Genomic DNA, 16,678 nt, shown 5'->3' on the forward strand with positions numbered 1-16,678 from the left:
GGGAGTTGTGAAAAATTACTAAAAATGTACAAATACAAAATTTGAATATACTATCATATTTGTATATTCGAAAATAAAATATACAAACCATAACTTCAATAGCAAATAAAACTACAGTTATAAAGCGTAATTATTATAATTATAGTTATAAAATCTTATTACGTGTTACTATGTTTGTTATTTCTGAAATTTTCTCCAACAGGATAGTCTAGGTACCACTCTTTGCGAGCACAAATAAATTTACTATCAATTTGTTCTATATTAGTTAAATACCTGGCTTATATATATATATATATATATAATGATGCGATGTGATATAATTCCAAACATATACAGATGTTATGCATTGTAACACTCATATTTTTAGGTTGATTTTAATTTTGAACTTTGAACTCAACCCAGTTCGAACTCAAACCACACCCAACTTTCTATCTTCCACATTTTTTTGTATATTACTTTGTTCGTGTGTTTACTACGAATTCCAACCACGTCGATTAGAGAAAATAACCAAATAAAATATTGAAAATTCAAATTTAAACTTTAGATGATCCTTTAACAACAATTTCTCAATTACTCTCCAAATCAAAGGTTATTAATCATGGAAGTTTAATCAAATAGATATAATAAAACTTCTTTTACTATTACTTAGTGATCAAGAATTAAATTCTCATCAAAAGTTTAACTAATCAATCAATCGAATAAATTACTACACATCTCCGAAGCACTACCACAATTATTGTTATATTCATTAAAGAGAAAAAAAATCACTATCTCAAACAAATACCTTGATGGTGAAATCTCATGTACTCAACTTTGTGGTCACAATTTCTTTTTTCTTCTCTTAATACGATACGTGTCACATGCCTCCAACAAATGAATAAATGAAGTGCATTTCCTCTTATATACTAGTAAATTTTATCTTTTATAATAAAGGAACTGCAGTACTTTTTCAACCATATTATCAGGGACATGCCAATTTTTTAATTTATCTTTTAGCTCTTGCATTTATTTAGAGAAAAAGTTGTGATGGAAATTAAGTTGCTCATCTATTCATAGTAATAATGGATAGTGGGAGTACCACCTAAGGTAATGCTAGTTTCGTAAGCACTTAATTAGAGTTTTTTGAATTTGAATTTTAGATATAAAGTCGATAGTAATAGTCATTATGAAGAATTTTACCTCAAATAATATTTCCTTACACAAATCTAAATTAACCAGACTCAAAAAATGAATATAAAAATTCGAATGGAAAACGAAAAAATAAATAAAAGGATAGTGGGGTTTGAATGCACCAGCTTCACCAAAATGAACGATTCCTCCATCTGCTGCCATATCCACCACAATCGTAACTACTACTATTAGTACTATTTTATCTTATTTTTATACATCCACTAACATTATTGTATAGTGTCAATTACTCTAATTTAATCAATTGCTTAGCTTCCTCTTTTTTCTTTTTAGGTATATATTTATACCAAAACTCATAAGTTGTTTCCAAACTATACGAAATGATACACTTTTGCTAGCTCTTAGTGAATAATTGAGATCATATGCACCCTCATAGTTATAACATGTCATATATTTATGATTTATCATTATTTTCAAATAATTCAACTTAATGTTACTATTAAAGAAATAAATTGGTGTCATGAGTAAATTTTATATATATTGTATTCCCCTGACTTCAATAGAGGCTAAAAATATATCGTTTTATTTTTTCAGAGGTAATTTTAGGCCTTTTCTTTTTTAACTATATTGATAATAAGTTTTTGTCAATAAAAATATATCTTGAACTGCGTATATGACTTTCTTGTATTCATTTTGATCTATATCGAAGAACTACCTTCTTCATCCGCTATTAATAATCTCTCAAACCTAGGTGGGAGATGAATCAACCCTAACCCAATTTTATCTTATTTCAATATAGCATATGGTATTAGGTGAACATATGTCAAGGAATTCAATCTTTAGACACTCAATATAATTTAATTATATTATCAATCATCGACATATAAAAACTCTTGAGTGACGATAAGATTATTTTTATATCTATATAAATTTATGTTGTGAAATCAATCACTAACATGAACGTCAGGATATATTTATTAATTACCTACATCTCAAATTTTCGTTTTATATAAACTTGTATACACAAAAATGTTTTAAACGAAAGATATAATTTAAATTATATTGCCAAATATACAAAAGTTAAAAACTGATCAATGATTCTCATTGGTTAGAAATTGTTGATGGAAATATTTATCTTAAGATATGGGTCCCAAGTGATATAAAAAAAATTCAATCTTTTGGGTTGTTGACAGAATAGAAAGAAAGATTTAAAAAAAAAAAACCAGTGGCTCACAGAATTCATGAGCCCATTGAATCAACTCGTGTCTCTTTCTATAAAAAGGTATAGCAATAGGGTATCTTTTCATTTGTTTTTCTTTTCATTTTTTTTCTCCATTTGTGTTTTTCAATATTACAATTTTTAATATTATTAAGAATATCATAAATTGAAAAATGTACAGAAAAATATAAAATAAATCAAGGACCAGACGAGAAAATACATAAATATGCAGCAAAAAGAAATTCTGTAGCAGATTCATATTTTTTTTCTTGTTATATATTATATATACGTAATAACATATTCAATGTAATTATATGAATAAATTTTAAATGTTGTATTTATTTGTTATCTAAAATCTTTTTATTTATAATAACGTAGCTAGAATCCTATATATCATCTTCTCTAAAAAGTAATTGGATCCCCAATATTCTGGGTTTTGGATTTGGACCCCTCCACATTAAATGTCTCTATTACTCTTTTCATATATTGATTTAAGATATTCTAGCCTCTAAAACTATTTTTAGAATTAATAGATAATATATTTGAGGATCCAATTTATTCATATGTCCTTTTGATATTAAAAAGAAAAAAAGAACTTCTCCAATTTATGATGTGGGAAATGCCTAATAAATAGGATTTTTCCAATATATGTCTGTCTAACAAAAACTATAGATTTTGTGATTTTAATGCTTTGTACATGTGAAACATTATCTTAGTTTTCTTTGAGTCTAACTATAAGAAACTACTTTCACATTATTATTTGATATATAAAACATCAAATAAAATCTCACAATTTTTGTTTCATAAACATGTGTCTTATTTGGCAAGAAGGTTCATTAAACTCTCTAATTATTTCATTTTGTTTTGTAGGAGTCATTTAGTATAACAAATTATGTTGGAATTAAGTATGTTGAAATAAGTTATTATGATATTTATTTTTTATTAACTGTTTGAATTGTTGTTTTAAAAACAACATGTACTACATAGCTTGTAAAAAAACTAATATGTTTATAGAATACCTCTTTTTTATTAATCAGTAGAATAAGGTTTGATAAATATTTTTATTATTTTCATTCTTTTATTCCAGGTTAAAAATCTTCTAATATTATTACACCTATTAATAAAAATAAATTATTTAAACTAATTAATTTTATGTTTGACCATCAATCTTTTGCTGATGGTATGATCAAGAAGTTTAGAGCTGGAGGTGGGGCCGACTATTTTTCCTTACGTAATGATTTTTTTTTTTTTAAATAATATCTTGGACTTATTTAACATGAATAAAAATAAAACTCAAGACAAAATTAAAAGAGTAGCAGTCCAGGCAGGGAAAAAGTCCATAAGTGTTAAAAAAAATAAAAAATTCAAGTGTTCTCTCCAAATGACTTGGAATCTTGAGTCAACATCTAAACCAAATGATGAGGACGTCCTACCTATATATACTAGCATATAATTTAAGTAGATTAAGGCCTTTTTAATATTGTTTTTCGTGATTTTTATTTTTAGAGTTAAATTATAAGAATTTTGATTAATATTTTAAGATGTATTTTTTATCATATTGATATGTAAAAAATTGCAATTTATAGTACTTTTCTTATAGTTTTTGAATTTCTAAATTTTTTGTTTAAAATATTAAATTAATATAATCTAATTTAATTTTAAAAATTAATCAAATTAATTTTCGAAAAGCGCTCAGTACAATCTTATTTAATGGAATGTCTATAAAATTTACATCATTTTTATATAATAAATTCTTTTTTGATAGATGATAATTATAAAATAATTTTTCATAGTTAAATAGTTCCATAGACGATCGCTACTGACTGTACTAGTTTTATTTATACACTATTTAGTGGGACTACATTCTTTGTACCCAAAATTTCACCATTATTGATAACTGAAAATGACAAAAGAACATTTTGCTAAAATCCACCATAGTAAAAGTACATACTCATAAATATGTGAAAATATATTAATAGAAAAAAAAAGAAAAAATTAAACTTAGGCTCTGTAGGAGCTGGTTGATTCACTGAGTTTGTATTCATTCAACCTTCATAATTGCCCAAGACCAAAAATTTATCTAGCAAAAAAAATAATTATCATCAATTGCTTTTTTAATTCTCCAAACAGCTAAAATAGTTATAAAATCTTTTAATCTAACAAAAAGATAGCTAGTTCGATTGCTGAACTCAGCCATCAAACCCGGTCTGGCTCCACACAGCATCTCGAACCCGGCTCAAGTCCCGACCCTTTAAAGTACGGCCCACACCTTCAAACACCGAGTGAGCGTTCGAATTCCGGCTCCGAGCAATGTATTCATGCGGTGGAACCATCTCCGAGTCATGATCATCAACCCCATCGTCCGAGTCATGCAACGATTCAACCGAGTTAACTCGGTATATTTTAGACCAGTCAGGGACATTCACAGGTGCTGACGTGGCCATGTGTGCCACACGTGGGGATGGCGCGTCTTGTCCGCGAAACTGGTGCAAGATTCGAGGAGATGCCGTTTTACCTGAATCATCGAAAGCCAATGACAAGCCCCCAACCTGGCGCCCGCGGCGGCTGTGGTGGTGGTGGTGGTCGGATTGTTGGACCGGCACCTTACGGTTCACGTATCCGTTGTTACCCTCAGCGGCGGCGCGTGGACTCCACTCGCCCCTTGAATCGTGATCATCCATGTCATCAACCGTTGACCAGACATCATCTTCTCCTAGTTCTGAGGAACCGTTGACTGTTGCAGTTCCATTTCTATAGCTTGGGTAGTTTCCTAATAACATTTCACTGCGACTAGTGGCCAGTTTCCGACCCTTTGCCATTTATCATCACCTGTTTTTATTTCCAGGCGACAGGAATGAAAAAAATTCTATGTATAAACAAAATAATTACTATGGGTTACCGGAATCTTGATTTTCCGGCGACCCAATTTTTTATAGAAAAATAAAATAAAATAGATGTGAATGTATTATTGTGATTTAATGTTATAGCTCCATGGTGGAAAAAAAAAAGGGCTATAATTAACGGAGACACAAGTTGGAAGGAAGGAAGAGTATATATAATAGAGATATGATTGGGAGATTGAGAAAATTGATTTACATTTCATGTGAATGTGGAGTTCATTTTGTCTGCATTTCATCAATGAATTAATAATGACAAAAAGTGTATGGAGAGAATTGATATTATGATGAGCACGAAACTAAAACCAAAAAGAAAGAATATACGAATTTTAAGTTTTTTACCTAATCTATTTTATTTTGTCATAGCAGGTTAGACTAATTTGTTTAAAAATATTAAATTATGTTGTATGATGTTCGAACAATTTCGGAATAATTAGAAGCTTTTTTGTTTTAATTATTATTTGCTTTGATTTCTAACTAATAAAAATTAATTAATAAGAAGAGAAAGATTGTGCATAAAATCATCTATTCTCCTACCACTTATATATATATGAATTTCTATATTTATTTATCATATTCTTATGTCCTTTGTAAAGTTTGTAATTTTATTGTGTTAAAAATTTGTGAAAATTTAATTTTTGTGAGGTGAATTAGTTGGAATATCTTCATAATTTAAGAAGAAAATTTATTTCAAATTATGGCCAAGAATATGTCTAGAATATTTAATTAAAAAATAGAAAAGGTGTTGTTTTTTTTACTCTAAAAAAAGAGAGTCATAAGATAGAAAGAGTACCTATTAAAGCTTATCAAAAGTTCACCTATAGCCTATAGGCTATAATTACTTAAGGAATTGTTTGGTTAGCAGAATAAGATTTTGAAATATTTTATTAAATTATTTTATTTAGTATTTAATTAAAAATATTAACGACAGAGTATTCTATTAAAGAATTTATCCTAATGAAATAAATAAAAATAGCTTATGAATATAGTGCCCAAATGAATAGATTTGTCACTTTAGGTCTATTGCCCGTTTTATCTTCGTAAGATCAATCATTTAGGTGAAGAAGATAAACTAATAAACTCAAATAGGATGATTCAAAATAAAATTTACAAGTAATTTTGTAGAAATATTAAAAATAACATACCAAATGACACGATGACATAAAGTTATAAACATTATTTATACAATTTGTTTAAAAATTGAGCAAAATAAAATATTGGCTGAATTGATTGTGGGAGTGTTGACATAAACGCGCATAAGAAGGAGAGTGGAGTGCACGTGCCAATTACTTGAAGGAAAAGTGTCTTGTCAGATTGGAATGATTAATGAGTATTTGAGAGTGTTGGATTCTGATTGTCAGTGCTAAAAACTTTGCAGTAAAAAGTAAAAAATAAAGTTCACTTTTTGCAAATGTCAAATGAAAAAGTTTATGTTTTACCTTAACACTAAAAAGGTCACATCTGTTTATTTTAAGATGAAGATTTTGGATGATTAATATTCTCTCCGTTCCTAATTATTTGTTCACTTTTTGGTTTATAATTGTTCCTAATTACTTGTCTATTTTGATAAAATAAGAAAGGATAATTTTTTTACCTATTATACCCACAATTAAATGACTAATTACTTTGAAAAATATAAAAATTTTCATCCACTTCATAATTAATAATGATAAAATAATAAACTCACTACATTATTAATTATTTTCTTAATAGATATATCAATTCAAAAGTACACAAATAAAAAGGGACACAGGAATTATCTGTTTGCTAGTAAGTACATTTCTGGATTATGTTATGTTTGGTTTAATTTTCTTCATGTCTAGAGTTCCTAAGGTAGTACATGTGCCACCTAATCCCTAGAGGATTCATTAATGAGGCACTAGTGCAATAATACCAAATTTGGTGTACATTGCAAATATTTTTAAGGACATTGATTAGTGATAATTAATAAGTTTGATAACTATATACGTGATAGATTTTTGTTGAGAACAAAAGATTTGATTTACCATTAAAAAAATTGAATCATTAAAAAAATTAATTTTGTATTAAAAGTCAATATTGGAGTGGATCTTTTCATCTAATTTCTGATATCTTAAGAATAATAAGATTCAAATTTTTTGTACTCTGAAATTCTTTGTTATTTTGAAAGGGCGAGAGTACTACTAAAGGGAACAAGTTATACAGAAATAATTATTTTACATCTGATTATTCGTTAATTTGTTATTACTTCAATAATAAAAAATAGTTACATTGTCAAAATATGTATAGTATGGTACACAAATGTAGTAGAAATCAAACACAATAATCCTTCATTATTTAACTTCATGTTTAAACAAATTAGAGCAAGAGCTCAAAAATATTCATGGAGACACCATATTTGATTTTTAACCTTTTTAAAGGTAATTTTAAATTTATTTTAAGTTACATTTAACCTTGTCAAATACTTTGAGAAATTAAAATAACTTAAAATAAATTTAATTAACTTTTAAAACAATCCAAACAGACTCATTGTCATCCTCGACCTGGCTGCCTTTTCTAATCATTTAAGATGTGTTTAATTAACTTGGAGGCAAATTATTGTACGAGAGTAATGTGATTGATTTGATGTTCTAATCTACAATTATTTTGCCTGTGCATTAAATTTTGTTACATATATAAGTTTTTTACGTCATATTTAATTTGTTTGAGTTGCATTCAAATTTATATATGATAATTTTAACCTTTTTATATAAGTTCTTTATCGTCCTACCTAACTCATAAATTACATACTACTATATCCTTTTCTGCATTTTGTATATAGCATCACTACAACCAATAAATTTTTTTTGCAACGAGTCATTTTTAGCGGTAATAATATTTGTGATGTTATATTATATTACATATAGTGATAATAGTTAATATAATTATTTAAAATCAAATTTTTCTATAAATATAATTAAAGATGTTATCGATATTGATATAATAATATTAAAATAATTGCTTCTAATAATAAACATTATCAATAGAATACATGGAGTTCATCGGGTGCTCGAGTACCCACTAACTTCGTTACGGAATATGTGCATCTATATTAAAGTTAAGAGGTATTTGTATAAAATTAACATAGAGCACCTAATAATAAAATGATGTTATTGACCCAATAACTCTTAGGTGAATACTTAAAACTCTTTTAGTGTTATTTAACTAGGATTTGAATCTCATTAAGTGTCTGTTTTGTTACTAAACTCAAATTGTATATTGAAAGTTTTCTAATAACTTTTAATTATTTTTTCTTATAAACGACAATAATATTGGGACAAGTTATGTCATTCATTTAGTGAGAAGTTGTAAGCAAAACTTAAAAAGTCATGTACATTTCACTTTCAAGAAATTAATTTTTGTCCTCAAGTATGATAAGATTTCCCTAAAATTTGGACTCTTTTGATTTCTGAACCAAATACCAAAACGATGAACCATCAATTTAATATTTAATTTCCTTCGTTTAAAATTATTTATCATATTTTATTTCATTCTATATTTAAAAAAAAAATTTCCTTCGCCTCTAACTTTTCATATTACATGTATAAAACTATAAAGATAATTAAATAATTTTGGTGTATTTTAGGTATCTTTAGTTTAATTCACAATAATTTATTCTCAAATTATTCTTTTAAATTTCATATTAAATTAAAATCAGACAAATAAATTAAAAATATATAGAAAATATGCTCTTTGTTCCATTTTATATGACACCCTTTGGAGAAAAAAAGACAGAATTTTGAAACTGTGATTTAAAATAATTCTTAAATATTTTCTATGATAGAGAATCGACAAAAAGAGAATTTTAAAATTAAATTATTTTAAAATATAATAAAGTGACATTCTTTTGGAGATAGATTAAAATGAAACAGAAGAAATAATAAATAAAGTGCAAATCATACCATGACATTCATATTAATTGATGTAGATTTTTAAGTAGACTTAAAAATAATTTAAAATAAATAATCAATGTTAAAAATAAAAACAAAAATCATCTTTATTTTAATATTTAAAATAAACAAATAAAAATGAACGTAGGAACCGAGTGCATAATGGCAAAAGGTTCACAACTTATATAATAAAGTCTAAAGAGCACATTGAACGGTTGAGAAGTGTTTGGATATATATACAATAGAGGACGCAAAATGTAACCCCACAAAGAAATTGTCTTTTAAGAAATAAACAAAAAAGTTATCATCATTATCATCCAACACTAATAACATATAGGGCCACCTAATTTGTTACAAAAAAAAAGTTTTTTTGAGAGCTTAATTTCTTTTAAATTAATCAATTGATCATTTGAGGTAGTTATCTGTTAACATCTCTCTTGAAATAATGTTTTTATAGTTGATGTTACTGTTAATTTATGGAATTGGTGGCAAGAAGAGGCTGATCTAAAATATAAATTTAAAGAAAATAATAATCTTTTTCGTAATATGTGTGCTAACATAGATTTAGATTAAGATATTTATTGCTTTTTAAAATAATATAATTGCTTTCATGATTTTGAACATGGAGAAGTAAGGAATTTTTTAATAATGAGATTCGAATAATGAAAGATAACATATTCAAGAATTGAAATTTGCAAATCAAAAGAATTTTTAACGTCTATGTTTGTGGCTACACTAATTGAAATCATACGATAATAAATCTCCTATCAAAGTAAAATAGGTTTTTTTGCATTTAATTTTGTTTAAACTTTATCATCTTTAGACACTAATTTAACGTCTATGTTTGTGGCTACACTATTAATACATACGAATGATTATTTATATCTCCGATGTATCATTTTTCGACAAATAATTGTATATGTATAGTACTCTCTCACTCATAAGATTTTTGTGAGCCTAGCTCAAAGTGATTGAACATCATCAAGAGTACTACTTGTCTAGACCCACATGAACCTGTTGGGTTCAGCTAAGTGGGTGGAGGGTGGACCCAATTTTTAATTTTTTTTACTATATCTCAAAAATGCCAAGTTGATGGTGCTAGGCTTGACAAAAGTATCCTATGCTGGGGTTGGGCTGTACACTGTTCATAGTGCTAAAATGGACCCTTTTTTTTTTTACATGGTAGATTTGATTTATTGTGCTTTCTCAAGTCATCCATCTTTTCATTTTTTTATAACCTCTTCAGTCCTAAAGTTCATAACTAATTGTCTCTTGTGTGTGCGCACTAAAGTAGCTAATTCAAAAATTTTACTTAAAATGTAAAAAGTAATTTCTAATCAATATATTTCGTATAATTTTTTTTTCCATATATATTATAACTTTTAAAATAAAGGTTGTCTGACTTTGGTGTTTGGATGAAATAATACATATAACATGATCATGTAAAATTGATAATTAGTATATATTTTGAATGAAGATAAATTAAACGAAGAAAAGTATACTAAAATATTTATAAGAATCTGATTTGGTCTATTGGTTTACATGTAGGAAAACTAATGTAAAAACGACATGGAAATTAACAATCTCCTCCTAAATAAGACTTTTTCAGTGACTATAATGGGGATGCTAAATAATTTTTTTTGTTGTGTGAAAATCTTCTATTATATATATATATATATATATATATATAATGAAAGAGTTCTTGTACACCAAAGAAAATTAATTTTAATTGTGATAAAGAATAAGGACAAATCCTTCACATGTATATATAATATATGTAGAGAGAGAATTTTTTTAAAGAAAATTAATTTTAATTATGGTTGAAATTCAGGAGAAATCCTTTTGTATTCTTGTTAATTTCCAACAAAAAACAAAGTTAGAGTTTGTTAAGAAGACTCACTTCACGAGAAATTGATCTTCTTATACGGACTTGACAAACATTTCATGAGCTAGTTTTTGGATTGAGTTAGGCTTAGATACTATATCTTTATATGTATCAGAGTCAGACACATTTAATTTATTGTTCACTGATGTTGGACCCCCATTATAAGTGTCTATGCTCCAGTTGAGGTCTGAGTGTGCAAGGATAGTTAAGAAGTCTCATATCAGTACAACAATAAGAAATTGGTCTCTTAATATAGAATTAGACAAATCTACCTCATGAGCTAACTTTTGAGATCGACTTAGACCTAAATATTATATTTATACAGAGTTTTAGCTATTATATGAAAAATACTCTTAAATAATATATTCAGGAGAGGATAAGTAACTCCATAAACTAAAAATTTTGGATATTAATGCAACCTTAATCACCCTTGGATTGAATTAATGAATTATCTTCCACGTGTTTTCTTTTAAAAGAGGCAAATGAATATATTGTTTTAAAGCAACATTAGATGAATGGTGTTCAGAATTTGTTGGTTTTTATAACCTGACATGAAGTCGATGTGGATTTCACAAAATATTCTGCTTTTGTTTAGTTTTTCACTTTCATGGTTTTCTCTTTTATTTAACATCATCCATTGCGTTGGACATTTGTTATTTATGCTTCAACAAATTCTCTCGTGACTACGAATTTTGGACCATTTTTTTAAAATTGATGGTCTATCTGTTTCCTATAAGAATAAAGCACATGAACTATGTTCTAACCAATTTATTTATCTCTTTTATATGGGATCGACCAATGAAAAATAAACATGATTGTAATTTAATTAACAGCGTGGTTGGATGATTTTTTATTAGAGTAAAATATTATATCTAAGTGATGGACAATAATAATAATCGAGTTGTGCGTCTTTTCTATCCACAATACAGCTCTTTCTCCAGGTCGGGGCAGGAAGTTTATCCGAATTTTATTTACTCAAAAATTATATATATGATGATTTATCATGCATACACATACAAAATATGTCAATTTTATATTTTTAATTTTCTAATGGACTTGCATTTTTGTATTTCTATAATTTTTAACGAAAATTCTAACTCTATCTATTGAAGGCCATGAAATTTTGAAAAATCTTTCTATTTCTTTATTTTTCTTCCAGAAAGAAAGAAAAACATAGTAAAAAAATACACCAATCAACCATATATTTGATTTTAATATCACAACTTAAAAATAAGTAAAATTTAATTTATTTTTTTATCTTTTTTTTTTCTTCAAGTTAAAGATAAAAAAGAGAATTATAATGTAAAAATATCGAACCCTCACAAATAAGATATCAATTAAGCTATTAAAATAGAAAATTAATTAACCAACTAAGCTACTGAGACAAACAATTAATAAGACGATTCCAACTAAGGATGTTTACTTTCGTCATTGTTTTGTCAATTTTTTTATGTGATTTATGAATATATATAATCTAATATAATAGAGACAGAAAGACAACATTTTGGTTGGCATTTTTTGCACAGAATCTCATGAAATGCTGTTGTAGCTCTCTAGCTAGTAGTGATTCCCATGTGATTTTATGGATTACAGATGGAGTAATATATAAATATATATAAGAAAAATGAACATCATTAACAAAAAAATGATTAAGGATCACATTCAGTATTACTGAATTTATTTGATACTACATATGTGAACCGCAAATGTTTTAGAACTCTTTAATTTTAGAAAAAAGAAATTAATAGCCATAATATATTACATGAGTATTTGTCTAACTAACTTTTTTTCGTTTTTTAAAAAAGAAAAAATAATATTAATTACTTAATTAACACTCTTAATTGAATCATGTGAATGGTAGACTTGAAAATAAAATAAAAGACTTGTTATTATTCTAAAACATCAAATATTTAAAAATTAATTTGATTTTGTTAATATGGCATATAATATTTGAAACTGATGACTATATAAGTCAATCCATCTTTTATTTAAAAAAAATATAATACCACTTTATGATATCGTGAAATTCTATCTTATATTTATCAATCACAGTTGATTATTTTTTCATATTTAATGAAACATTGTGTAAGATCCACTTTCATAGTAACTATTATTGTATAATTGGAAATTAAAGAAAGCATTAAACAGTCAACTTGTTCATCGACCAAGGAGACATTGCTGTCTTTTCAGTTAAAATTAATTAGTACTTTGTATATTTAAATACAAATTAAACATATCTTTATTGATATTATTTGATGGCTATTATTATTTTATTTGATATAAAGGAGATCTAGACATGAAATGATTGTACTAAGGTTGGATGGTTCATGTTCTATTTTAGGTGTGAAAAGTTGGAATTGCTTATTAATTTAAGAGATTTATTGTACTAATCTAAATAATTAAAAATTAAGAGGGGCATATTTTTTAGTATTTATAATTTTGCTGAAGGGTTTGTTGTAATTATATGAGCATATTTCAGGGGTTTTGTCAGAGTGTCAGTGAGTCCAGCCAATTCCCGTGTGCCTCTCTGATTCTAGAATCTACGAGACTACGGACACGCGCTTTACTGAAGCGTGTGGGTAATCTCTTTTATCGACGAAGCAAGATTCTTCTTATTGATTCCATATAAAATTAAATATGAAAATAAATAAATTATGCGCACATTGGTTTGTTGCAACTTTTAAGCAGATTTGCTGGAGTAATTATAATTTCTTTGTTTTAATTTATCAGTCTGATTTTAAATTTGAACCAAATTTTTATGAAATAAAAAAAGTAGTTATTTAATTTTATTGGTATTAAATTAATGGTACGTAGAATATATATATTTTTTTAATCTTGAACAAAAATAATTTAATAAAATTAAAGAACTTTTTTTAAACAAACATTCTTTTATAGACATCCTATATAGCGAATCAATTAGATTTTATTAAACATAAATAACGCATGAGTTATTCTTAGGTTGCACAAAGAAAAACAAAATCTAATCATTTCTATAAGACAATTTAGAATTCGATCAACTTCAAATTATGACTCCATCTCTAATGATAATCACACTTATTCGTTATTTCCGTCCTGAATCTATAATATATATACCCCGAGTTTTACGATTGGCAAAGAGTAATATTGGTACAGTGATATGGTCTACCACCAACTTATATAGCGCTATACCTGCCTACTGTTTGTTCTGAGAAATAAAATCTCAAGGCTCATAACGGAATTGATAAGGATTATGATAGAGTGAAATTAAATGTTTTAAATTTATTGTTTTTCACTAAAAATTTTGGGTTCAAATTTTCGAATATGAAAGCATCTTTATTGAGAGTAACTTATAGTAATTTTAAAACTTTAGACATAAAATGTATAGTAAGGGGGAAATAAATAAATAAATAAATGTATACGAGAGTAAAGAGAGTCCGGAGCCTAAAGGGTACTAAAATATTAACAAAAATTTCAAAACGATATATAAAATTTTATATTAACCAAAACGGCAAAATTGCTGGAACAACAGCGATTTCCTCTGCCGAAGCGATTTTGCAGAATGTGATTTTTTTTTTTAAAAAATAATTTCAAAATAGGCAGCGATTTTCATTTTTTTTAAAGAAAAAGAATTTCTTTTCAAGAAAATCGCTGCGTAATAATTTCAAGAAAATTTCTTCCTAGGCAGCAATTTTCTTTTTTTAAAAAAAAAAATTAAAGGCAGCGATTTTCTTAAATTTTTTTTTTTTTAAAAATCTCATTTTGCAAAATCGTTGCAGTAGCAGCAATTTTGCTTTTTTCAGCGAAGGAAATCGCTGATATTCCATCGATTTTACCATTTTAATTAATATAAAAAATTTATATATCATGTTAAATTTTTATTAATATTTTATACCCTTTAAACCGCGAATTCAGAGTAAAGAAGGTAAATGAGTAGTCAGAATCAAATAATGTGATGTAGCCAAAACAAGGTGAAGATGAGATAAAGAGGAAATGGATATTTATCCAACACAGTACAGTAGATAAATTTAATTGTAACAAGTAGGCTGGCACTATATATAGGTGGGCTCAAATCTCTAACTCATGATAAACCACCTGCTTCTCCTTCAATTTTGTCCTAGCTATACTACAAGTCTTTTCAAGCGTGATCGTTCAACAGGAACAACTACTCAAAATTCATCAAAACAAATAATCACACACCACAATTCAACATTTTTCAGAGAAGCCAACGGCTAAAATAATTATTAAAATCTTTATAGATATTAGTTAATTGTCATAAAATTGATAGACAGTTACAAAAAATGTTAAATATTACTATAAATAGATAATTTAAACAACTAAGCTATTACAGTTAATATTCAGACCATAATATATATTTTTCGATCAATTACACAAAATGAGCCCCTTTATATAGAAGTTAGCTAATGTTATGTTAAGTTTGTAGGGTGGATCTTATTTTATTTTTAAAAAATTACCAAATCAACTTAAGATACCGGATCTACTTGTGCCTGATCAAGTTGGCTTGTGTATGCATGTGCAGTTTAGCACGTTTTACTTTAGGGACGGATCTATAGTATTGATTATTTCTTTCGTATAATTTAGTAATTTTTGTTTAGATATTTATGTATATTAAAAATTTTACTTGATATTTTACAAGTTATTTATCATAAATTTAATAACTTATCTAAAAAATATAAATTATTTTAAATTTTGAATCTGATCCACTCTTATTCCCCTATCCTCTTTGCATAATTGATTGTTCCATGACATGAATGCTAGGCTCTACTTTCCCTTTGGATGAATGACAATTTTCCTCGACCCCATTTCCACTTTGTTAACAATATATATATATATATATACCTGGGGTTAAATATTTTCTGAATTTTAAATTATGTAAATTTTGATTAATAAATTTTATTTAAAATTATTGAATTGGTCTAATCGAATTTAATTAACTTCAATGATTAATTGAATTAGCAGTTTTTTCTAGTATTAGAGAACTAAATATATTTGTAATGACCCACTAGTTTATTTTTGATAATTTCGAACTATTCATTGACTTTAGTTAATTAGTTGATGTGTAATTGTGGATAATTGAATTAATCGATAGTTAAAGGGTTAAAGTGATCATTTATTAAAATCATATACAATTTGTTTCATATAATTAATTTTAGTTAATAAAATTTACCACTTTAAATACCTAATTATTTTACTTAAAAAAATAAATAAATAAAAAGAAATAAGGGCCAAAAACCCTAATATTGAAACTTGAAATAGATATTGACGGAAAAAGGAAAAGGAATAACTTTCCGAGGAGAACGTCACAACTCCCACACAATCAAAGTGGCGGCTAAATTGCATCAGGTAATTAAGAACATTTGAAACACTAAATTGAATTAGAGAGGTTATATTATTATTATTAGTTTATTATTATAATGGGTTAGGAAAGAAAGTTGAGAATTTGAATGATGCAAAACCAAATTTGGTACCTATACGTGGACATGAAGATCTTGGTGGCCACACTAATGATCGCCACATGTTGAATAGCTTTTAATTAATTATATATAGTATTACTCTCAGCATAGGATATGTTTTCCTCCTTTGTTCGTCTGTCACTGGTTTTGTAACCAGTGGCCTCATATTTTAATAATTATAATTTAGTTAA

The 16,678-nt window shown here is 26.7% G+C and overlaps 1 protein-coding gene across 1 annotated transcript; it reads right to left on the bottom strand.

Moving 5' to 3' along the window:
• Positions 1–4,217: 4,217 nt before the first annotated feature.
• LOC107008993 lies at positions 4,218–5,524 on the bottom strand. The gene has a single exon (XM_015208229.2). The coding sequence runs from the start codon at positions 5,164–5,166 to the stop codon at positions 4,537–4,539; it is 630 nt and encodes a 209-aa protein (XP_015063715.1). The 5' UTR covers positions 5,167–5,524; the 3' UTR covers positions 4,218–4,536.
• Between the last annotated feature and the right edge of the window lie 11,154 nt (positions 5,525–16,678).

Source organism: Solanum pennellii, chromosome 2 (genome assembly GCF_001406875.1).
Source record: "Solanum pennellii chromosome 2, SPENNV200".
Classification (NCBI taxonomy): Eukaryota; Viridiplantae; Streptophyta; class Magnoliopsida; order Solanales; family Solanaceae; genus Solanum; species Solanum pennellii.

Bases quoted from the DNA above. Each gene is read 5' to 3' on its own strand.
- LOC107008993 (XM_015208229.2), bottom strand. From the start codon at position 5,166: ATGGCAAAGGGTCGGAAACTGGCCACTAGTCGCAGTGAAATGTTATTA.